The 10649-nt window shown below is 43.0% G+C and overlaps 1 protein-coding gene across 1 annotated transcript in view; it reads left to right on the top strand.

The window, feature by feature from the left end:
* The window catches only part of CCSER2 (coiled-coil serine rich protein 2), a gene marked incomplete at its 3' end in the record, with an annotated part of 30855 nt that extends 20460 nt beyond the window's left edge, over window positions 1-10395 (top strand). The window contains exons 6-9 of the mRNA XM_029286685.1: window positions 3431-3514; window positions 4696-4782; window positions 5050-5148; window positions 10311-10395. Coding sequence (XP_029142518.1) covers window positions 3431-3514; window positions 4696-4782; window positions 5050-5148; window positions 10311-10395 — 355 coding nt within the window. The remainder of the gene's footprint in view (window positions 1-3430; window positions 3515-4695; window positions 4783-5049; window positions 5149-10310) is intronic.
* Between the last annotated feature and the right edge of the window lie 254 nt (window positions 10396-10649).

Here is a 10649-nt window from a genome sequence, read left to right as displayed (position 1 = left end):
AGAATAGAAAATATGGACTAGAATAGAATATAGAAAATATGGACTAGAATAGAATAGAATAGAAAATATGGACTAGAATAGAATAGAATAGAATAGAAAATATGGACTAGAATAGAATATAGAAAATATGGACTAGAATAGAATAGAATAGAAAATATGGACTAGAATAGAATAGAAAATATGGACTAGAATAGAATAGAATAGAATAGAATAGAAAATATGGACTAGAATAGAATAGAATAGAAAATATGGACTAGAATAGAATAGAAAATATGGACTAGAATAGAATAGAAAATATGGACTAGAATAGAATAGAAAATATGGACTAGAATAGAATAGAAAATATGGACTAGAATAGAATAGAATAGAATAGAAAATATGGAATAGAATAGAATAGAATAGAAAATATGGAATAGAATAGAATATAGAATAGAATAGAATAGAATAGAACAGAACAGAACTTTGGAGGTCTTCTAGTCCAGCCCTCAGCTCAAACAGGAGAACCTATACCATTTCAGACAAGTGACTGTCTAGCCTCTTCTTAAAAATCTCCAGTGATGGAGCACCCACGATTTCTGAAGGCAACTTCTGTTCCACTGGTTGATTGTCCTCACTGTCAGGAAGTTTCTCTTTAATTCCAGGTTGCTTCTCTTTTTTTAGTTCTATTTTAGAATATCTGGGTACATCTGTGGGTTGTTGCCGTTGTTCAGTTACTGAGCCGTGTCCAAATGCTCGCGGCCCTATGGAGCATGCCCACCCACCCCCATCCTCCATTTTGGTCTTCTGGACTCTGCCCAAACTCACCTTCACTGCGCCAATGATACCAACTTAACTATTTCATCTTCTGCCATCCCCTTCCACCTTTTGCCTTATCTGTGTACAAGTTGCTTCAAAATGGGCAGAAGCAGAACCGCCCGCTTCCAACCGTTGTGTTGCTAAAAGTCATGGGAGGGGCTCATGCCCCCCCCAAAAAAACATGAGGAACCACAACTCAATCCCCTCTGGATCTAAACACACCCCAGACGGCCTCCTGTTTTGTTTTATTTTATTTGTAACCCCGCTTTTACTTATTTCTCTGCCTTTGATTTCTTAATAAAAGTATTCCCTCAGAAGCTGCACAGCTGTATCGCCACCCATCCCTACCCTGCCCCACCCACGCTGAAGTTCAAGCTCCTTCTGTTGTTGTTGTTGTTGTTGTTGCCCAGTGTTTTTAGACTGAAAATAGAGCCTGGCTTTTTCAAAGCTTGTCATAGAACTGACAGGCTACAGGAAAGGAAGGAAGGTTTGTTTTTCTGAGTCATTAGGACAATGGAAAGAGCGGATGGCCAAGAGGGCAGGACTTAAGGTGAACTGTCTTCAGGGTCATGCCTTGGCTCTGGTTTCTCAAAAAGAAAAAGAGGGACCTTGGTGGGCTCCTCCCTCAGGAGGGAGAGAAAAGCAAAGGAAGATTAAACAGGAGAGCAGCTCAAGGAGGCTGTGGGTTCCTGGAAAGGCATGACGAAGGAGATGGTGTTAGACTTCCGGAGGAAAAGAGAGGAACCTGCCCCACTTTCCATCGAAGGGGGCTGTGTGGAGAGAGTTTCCTCCTCCAAATTCCTGGGAGTCTACCTCTGTGAAGATCTTACCTGGAAAACTAATACAGCCCAGGTGGCCAGAAAGACCCAACAGAGACTCCACTTCCTCAGGGTCTTGCAAAAGAACAGGGTAGAACGACGACTCATGACCTTCTTCTACCGGTCTACTATTGAAAGCGTCCTCACACACTGTATTGTGGTTTGGTATGCTGGCTTGACAGCCGCGGACAGGAAGGTATTACAGAGGGTGGTGAGCACGGCACAAGACATCGTGGGCTGTTCCCTGACGCCACTGGCTGACATCGCCACGGCCCGTTGACTTGGCAGAGTGAGGAAAATTCTCAGGGATGACTCACCACCCTGGTTGGTACCTCTTTACTCTCCTACCATCGGGCGGGAGATACAGAAACATAGCCAGCTGTACCAACAGGCTGAAGAACAGCTTTTATCCATGGGCTGTCAGGCTCTTGAACGGGACATAATAATTTCATGCATGACAGACCCGTGAGGCCGGCGTGCTGTGCAATTAGCTCACAGGGTGTAATAAGTTGGTGGGTTTGTAGTCACTGTGTGTTGTGGTGGTGGGGGGCACGGAGGGAGGCTCAGCCAGTCTCACTGTATACATGTTATACTTTGATAATAAAGGTTCGTTCAATCATTCATTCATTCATTCATTCATTCATTCATTCATTCATTCATTCATTCATTCATTCAGGAAGATCCAGCCAGCTAGCTGAGAAATTCGGGCAGAACAGTCTCAGAAAGCTCAAAAGGAGCAGATCCCCCAGAGACCAGGGTATAAAGGCCTATTTATTGCAGAGGTAGGAAAGTGAGCCCCAGAGCAGGTAACCGACACGAGGCTTTAAGCACACAGCAAGCATCAAACACAAAGACCTCTTTATATACTTAAAAATGGGCACAGTCCTTTGTGCCTTTGAAGATAGCTTTAGAACAGCTGCTGCCAAGAAAAAGGCAGATGAAAAACGGGTATCTAAATATCAGAAGAGTCTTAACTTGCTCCAGGGAGCCCAATCTAGCAAAAGACAAAGTGTGGGACTGGTTACAGTGAATGGTCCCCGCAGTAAGCTAGGAAGGCCCAGAAGAGGGATTTCATGCTGGCGGTGGTTGTAAAAAAGCACCGGAGAAGCAACGGCATCTGGCAATAATGAAGAGCTAAATTAGGCAACCAAGAAACAAACCCCGGTGGTGGCAGCAAGCCGCAGGGGTTGTGAGGATGGAGGTAGACTCTCCTCCAGGCTGCCTCTGAGTTGACAATAGGTTGCTTTATTTCATAGCTTTGGTCAGCCGAGGGGAGAGAAAATTTAATGCTTGCATTGGTATCAAACGCCATTTCATAAAGTCTGGGCAGTTGTGTTAAATTGTTTATTCCTATTGTTTATTTTGTTGGTTGGCTTGTTTTGTAGTTTGGACTTACTGTAGGATCTGTCCCTCATGGGAGAATTTGGGGAAAGAAGGCAGCCAATAAAGGTTTCTCTGATTTTGGTTGAAAAAAATGAAATTCCTGAGTCATTCTTCATGCAAGTATCCACTTACTCTCCTTCCTTTTGTTTATAGTAGATTGTTCAACTAGGGCGGGGGTAGGCAGCCTTGGCTCTTTTATGACTCATGGACTTCAACTCCCAGAATTCCTGAGCCAACATGGCTCAGCTTGGAAACCTCTCCCTTTCCCCTCAGCATGGCTGGCTCAGGAATTCTGGGAGTTGAAGTCCACGAGTCATAAAAGAGCCAAGGTTGCCTACCCCTGGACTAGGGTTTAAAATTTTTAAGCTTTGCTGGATATCTTCGCAAGATTTACACGCTCAAAACAACAACAACAAAATGTTGCTCTTTTGCAGAATGATGAAAACATGTCACTGCACAACATCACACTCCCAATGCCATCAAGTCCAGAACAGCTGGAACCCGAACCAATGTATAAGGTAAAGTGGCAGTCGACATTTTGAAGACGAGACCTTAGAATGGAATTGTCCAGGATTTTGGAGAGTTTTAATTTTGCTAGGAAAATCACATCAGACGGACCCCAGATATAGAGGGTATAATCTACACTGTTTATACTGTACGTCTTACTTAAATAATTCCAAGATGAATGTTTTTCTCATTACTAAATTATTTTTTTCAGGGTTGGGATGCTCGTACTACCATGTTAAGTCCCCAGAATATATTAGGCACTTAAATAAAACTGTTTTGAAAGAAGCCGTTTAGAGACATAGAATTTAAGACAGTAACGTAGAACAGGAACACAGGCTAATTGAAATAAATTAGCTGACAAAATTATTTAAAAACCAGACAAGATATAATAGAACAGACCTTTCTAAGTAATACTTTTAAACATGTGAAGTGGGAGAAAAGAAAACACACCAGAAGGCCTTTAAAAGTTAGATCAAAACATGAATATAAACAATTTAGTAGAATTGAGCGGGGAAAATGTCCAATGATTTAATTAATAATAAAACTGCAAATGTCTGAGCTATGATCTATGAAGATTGATAATTGATAAATGAAGATTGTACATAAGCAGTCCCTAACTTACGTAACATTCCATTTTGGAAAGTATTGCAAAGTTTTTCAGAATAAATTGAGGTACGCTTCCTACATTTTTGGATGTGTGGTGTAAGTGTTCGTATTTATTGTGTAGCTGTTAGATGTGGCATCAAAAAAATGGCATAACTTTATTTTTATGTAAGTCTGGTAATACATGGACTGCCTGAATGATGGTAGCACTGGTAGAAAGTTCACTACACATACCAGTTATTTTGTGAATGGCAGGTATTAGAAAAATAATAAGGCTTCCAGTCTTTTTAACTTTATTTCTCCTCCTAAACAAATGCCTGTACCTGGGTCCAAAACTATACATATCTGTCTTNATGGCTGAGGTCTCCCAGCGAGATGGACGGCAAACACATTTAATAAATAAGAGAAATATGAGGGTTTAGCTACCAATAATATCTGAAGTCTGTATCATTCTTAAACATTTGGTAATGTGAAACCCATTACTGAGTCCTGATTTCAAAGCCGTACTTTTTCCTTCCGCAACAGATTAGACGTAATTAGACCTTATAATATTTCTCGAAACACATTAATACTTTTTTTTCCACGCTAGACTGACGAATTATTAAGCGAGATCACACAGCTGAAGGATGATTTGAAAACGAAAGACGAGACCATCCAACAGCTTGAACGTCGTCTTGTAAGTAATCACGCCGCGCGTGAAAAGAAATTTGAGCAAAATAACGGCAGACAATGGTTGTGCCCCTGAGCTGCATGACGGTTTAAGAAAGGAGCGTTTAAATTTCTCTTGGGAAGGCAGGTCTACTCTTACTGGATCTGTTTAATCTGAATTTGTACCTACACTGCCTCTTGACCGAAGCTGGCTTTGGATCTCCCCCTCCTGTGAGGTGGCCTCCGTGGCTATTCTTGGTTTTCACCGGGTTTTCTCTCTCCTTTCTGCCTAAAGGCTGTTAGGTGTGGCTGCCACGAAGGCAGCAAGACACCTGAAGCGACCACGGGCCGCTTTGCTGACAAATTCACCCAGACCACCTGGCGAAGAAGCGCGGTGAGTCATTCCTTGGAAAAGATGCTTTTTGCGTAGAGATGCTTCCTCACGTATTTGTCTTGGCATTTTACTTTCAGTCGTATTATTTGCTGTCGTACGTCAATATACAGGTTGTCCTCGACTTAAAACTATTCATTTAGTGACTGTCCAGAGTTGCCACAGTAGTGAAAAAAAGGGACTTACGGCGGACCCAGTCGGTCCCCACACTTGTGGCCGTCGCAGCCTTCCCCACGGTCACATGATCAAAATGAGGGCCAGTGGCAACCGGCCTGTATTTATGACGTTTGTAGCATCCCTGGATCGTGCGATCCCCATTTGTGACCTCAGCTGGTTTCTGAGGTCACAAATGGTGTGAGAGTCAGTTGGGGAAGCCAGATTTATTAACAATACACTCCACAATTGTGGGGTTTGTGTGGCAAAACCCCAGTAGAAATGGATGTCACTCGCTTAACATCTGCCTTGCTCAGAAATGAATGCTTTTTCTGGTCGTAAATTGAGAACTATCTGCACTCCATCATTGTTCTAAGTGTGTATACTTTATAGTGACAATATCACTATCACTTCTTTTTTTATAATCTTTGTAAGAAACATTTATAGTCTTTAAGGCTTACAGTTCTAGGCTTGCCTCCTTCATCCTATTTTAGGCACCGCATTCAAAAAGCGGGTATTATATTTCCTAATCTTGTGGATTAGTCCACATGGCATATACCCCCCAAAAATCTGGACTGATCTCTGAAGAAACGGGGGGCAATTCTGAATATGCCTTGTAACCCTGTCAGATTTAACACATTTTTTTCTAAAGTAATGGGAACAGTTTACCACAACACACACACATTTCCTCAATAACATTATTTTTTTACCATGACTATTTGGAAACCCCTACTTTTAGTATTAAGTTTTCTTTGTGGTTCTGGAATTTTTAAAAAAATACTGTATTATACTATAAACCCCTACTCTGTTTTTCATTTTTAGTAATTGTGCTTCTATATAAGATATAGACCAGAGGTCCCCAACCCCTGGTCTGTGGACCGGTACCGCGCCACGGCATGTCAGCAACCGGACCACACAAACAAGCAAAGCCCCATCCGTGGGATGTATCAGGACACAAAACCACACACTCTCCAGTCCGTGGAAAAACCTTTCTCCACGGAACTGGTCCTTGGTGCCCTCTGATATAGACAATCTATAGCAGACATGTCAAACTCGCAACGTCATGTGACATCACACGGTGTATCGGATCTTTTTTCCCATTCCTAGCAATGGGATGGGCGCGGTTTCTTCGTGACGCATCCAGCCCGCGGGCCAGCAGTTTGACACCCCTGGTTTATAGCTAATTTACTGAAGATTTAAATGAAATGGATGTTGCATAAAATGCCAGGATAACAAATATCAGTGTAGTAAGTCAAATACAACTGTAGAACATGTTTGGAAAGTCATGCTAATTTTTTTTATCCCCCAAAAAGTGGATATGTTGAAAGTCAAATTTTTTTTACAAATGAATATACTAAATCTTTATGTGGGCAACTTGTGGAGATCTCTTTTTTTTTCCTGTTGCTTCTGGGAATTAGAAAAGAATGGGCTCATTTTTTCTTGAAGATTATTACAGAGATGGTAACAGTTGGTTTCCATCACAGAATCACCAAAACATAGTTCCACCCTATAACTTTCCAGAAAGAAAAAATGAATTCATCTTCCAGATCAACTTGAAAAGCCATTAGGTTTTTTTTCCCCCTCAGACTCTTAGCTTTTAAACATCCTTGTATTTCTGCATTCTTCCATTTTTGCCAGGAAATAGATGAAACAGGGCAGCAAGATAGATATCGTAGTCTATTTTTTTTCAAATAGATAAAATAAAAACATGAAAATGTATACAGCCAAATCTTTTCATTTCATTTTATTTTTTATTTATTAATTATATTCATATAATGTCATATACCGGGGTAGGCAACCTTGGCTCTTTTATGACTGGTGGACTTCAACTCCCAGAATTCCTGAGCCAGCATGGCTCAGCTTGGCAACCTCTCCCTTTCCCCTCAGCATGGCTGGCTCAGGAATTCTGGGAGTTGAAGTCCAGGAGTCAGAAAAGAGCCGAGGTTGCCTACCCCTGTCCTAAGTCCTCCTGTTCTAAGCGGTGAGCCTCCTAGACCAGGGGTAGGCAACCTTGGCTCTTTTATGACTGGTGGACTTCAACTCCCAGAATTCCTGAGCCAGCATGGCTCAGCTTAGAAACCTCTCCCTTTCCCCTCAGCATGGCTGGCTCAGGAATTCTGGGAGTTGAAGTCCATGAGTCATAAAAGAGCCAAGATTGCCTACCCCTGTCATATACCAATAACTATGCTTGGAGATTTACACAAAAAGTAGAATCCACTAAAAAAAGAATCAACAATATGCTTTTGAATATTGTTTTAAAGAAATTAAATGCACATATCTAGTTCCTGAAATAGAACTAAATATGCCTATTTAATTTATTTTAAACAATACACTCAGAATTTTCAAATACAGCCAAAGCTGTTGTTGCATCTGGTAGATAAATCTGGAGGGATTTAATTAATCCTATTCCAATGTGAAGTTGATTGAGTGCGGGCTGGATGGCATAATTTTTAGTTGGATGCATAGAAGCTTGACAAACATTTTCAACACATTTTCATATTGAAGGAAATATTGAGTGAGATAATATCAAGAATGGTCCGAGGCTGCTATTAACTATATTGAATGAAGACGTGAAGGGAAAAAAAGACTTGGCAAATTCAGAGATGGCAACAAGAAACAAACGTAAAATGATTTTGAAGAGTTAGGGAAATAACAACATTTAATCCGACAATTTTCAAGTTACTCTTTTTTAAAAAAGAAACAAACAAATTCATTAAGAGAAGATTCAGGAGAGATGGGGAAAGGATCTAAGAACTGTAATGATTATCAACTGAATGAGTCAGGAGTCTGATGTTTCGGGTGTTATTAGATTATACTTTCCAAAGTAGGAAGAAATAGAACTTCTCAAGTGCTGCGTCCAGTTCTGGACACTTCACCGTAAGAAGAGTTTAAATAAACAGGAAGGGGCGCACAAAAGATCAACCCAGAGAGTCAGCTCCTGGAAAGTAGATCTTACAAGGAGAGACTGATGGAGGTCGGTGAGCTTAGCCTTGTGGAGGCAGTTCAGATCCAACTCCTAAAGGGTTGTTAATCAGAAGAGGACCAGGAAGGGTCTACAGTGGTGTCATCATGCAAGACATGGAGAGAGGTTCTGCAGGTGTGTGCAGACTTATTTCAGTTGAAGGCCACAGAAATGTTCCTGATAATAAAAGCAGTTTAGTAATGGAAAGATGGAGATAGAGCGTAGGTAACTCTGGATGCACTCAAGTAGAAACAAATAACTGCATCTGAGTCTCTCTTAGAAGCCACTTAGAGAGTAACTATTCAAGCGTGGACAAAGATACAGCTGCTTTAATAATCCAAAGAAGGGACTCTGTTTGCTTTTGAAGGCCTTCTTTCAAAAGATTTGTATTCAGAGGGCTTGTCCTGCCTTCTTAACTCTGCGGTGGGGGTCCTCTATCAGAAATGGGGGGTGGCCAGGACGGAGGCATTCTTAGCCCTGGGGCCTTGCTGATAGAACTTTCTTCCATGAAAGTCCATTTTTAATTTTTCCCCCATATTTCTGAAGCTTATCAAGTTTGCTTGGATACATTGTTTTCCTTGATCTATGATTTACCGAAATGTTTTACATAAGTTTCCTTGGGATCTTCCCAGTGGGTGAACCACTTATTATGTAATTATTAGTTTCGTTCAAAATAACTAAAATCTCCGCAATTCCTTGCCCCATTTTTTTTTGGGGGGGGGGAATGTCCTTATTTTTTAGCTTCTGCATTAAGCTAACCATCTTTGGAAATCGTTAGAAAAAGATCCCGGCAATTTTTATCAAGCTGGTGGTGCGATATGTTAAAAACGGGAAGGGTGGTCCTTGACTTATAGCCATTCATTTAGTGGCTGTTGGCAGCTGCAGTGGTGCTGAAAAAAGTAACTTGCAGCCAGTCCTCCCACTTAGACCGTTGCAGCCTCCCCAGGGTCACACACTTGTGGCTTTGGGTGCTCGTTCCTTTGTGACAATCACAGTGTCCACGGTCACCAGCCACCATTTGCAAATAGCTTCCAACAGGCAAAGTCAATGGGGAGGCCAGCAGGGAAGGCCGCACGTCACAGTCGCTAAACGAGCCTGGTGATTCACTTAACAGCAGTGGCAAAAATGGTTGTAAAATCAGGTCCAGTTACACGACGCCTCATTTAACAACCACACCACTTAAATGACAGATTTTCCAGTCCCTATAGTCCTAACCCAGTGATGGCGAACCTTTTGGAGACCGAGTGCCCAAAACCCGTCCCCCCCATCCCCGCTCCGCCCTGCCCACTGGGCCACCCACCACTTCCACGGCCCGCCACAGATCACCCAGGCAGCCCAGCAGCCCAGGGCGGTCACGCCCTCCGCCCGTGCCCTGCAACATCATCTGCACGCAACGGGGCGCAAGGGCGGAGTCTTGTCCCCGCTGGCTGGCTACCATGTCCTTGGCTGCGCTGCTTCGCGTGGGCCACACCCAGGGGCAGCTCTCCTCCGGGAGGGGCTGCTGGTGTGGAGGGGGCCATGGGAGGAGGCGGGGCTGGGGAGACGGTGCGTGTGCCCACAGAGAGGGCTCCGAGTATCGCCTCTGGCACCCATGCCATAGGTTCGCCACCACTGTCCTGAGCACTCCTCCTGTTGAATGTCTTTTGTTTACGAAATATGTGCAGCCGGGCACCAAATTTTGATTTCTTTGCTTCCCTTCCAGCTCTCTTATGCGTAGGTAGGACCCTCGCGAGGCTCCGATAAAACTCAGAAGCAAAAATAAAATAAAATAAAAATGCAAAAATTCGGAAAAATCTGGAAGGGGTGAATTCTTTCATTTCCTCCGCAGAACTCTGCTTCTCGCGAGCTAATAGAATCGGGTCTCTGTCTGGAATAAAGAGAGCGGTCGAAGGACGCTGGGAAAATCCAGTGACTCATTTGGGATGGTTAGAATTGCAGCTATTTCTCGTTATGAGAAGAGGAACAATGTAGCTTTGGGTACTGTTTTTTCTCTCCCCCCCCCTTGGTTCTGTGTTTTATTTTTCTTTCTTCCCCGTCTCTTTCCGCACAGAGTGGGCTTTCTGGTCCTTCCTACTTTTCCTGGCAGGGCTCATGCCAGGGCATCCCTCGGACTCTTCCACCGCAGCGCAGACAGAGTGAGTCTGTACTCCTCACTCACCTCCCTCGCTACCCCCCATCCCCCCCACCCCTTGCTCCACTAGCAGTTTCCCCCTTGCACGGACTTCTTCCCGTTGCTCAGCTCTCTTTTGCTCTCCCTTGCAAGCACACCGGGCAATCCCTAACCCCTCTCTCTGCCTCCTTCACTTACACTTTGGTGTACATTCAAAGTGACAATAAAGTTGTTATTATAAAACTGCCATTGACGACCGGATGGAAAACAGTTTTATAA

This window comes from Protobothrops mucrosquamatus, unplaced genomic scaffold, assembly GCF_001527695.2.
Source record: "Protobothrops mucrosquamatus isolate PMUCROS unplaced genomic scaffold, P.Mucros_1.0 scaffold4561, whole genome shotgun sequence".
NCBI lineage: Eukaryota > Metazoa > Chordata > Lepidosauria > Squamata > Viperidae > Protobothrops > Protobothrops mucrosquamatus.
This window is presented reverse-complemented; position numbering and strand designations above follow the sequence as displayed.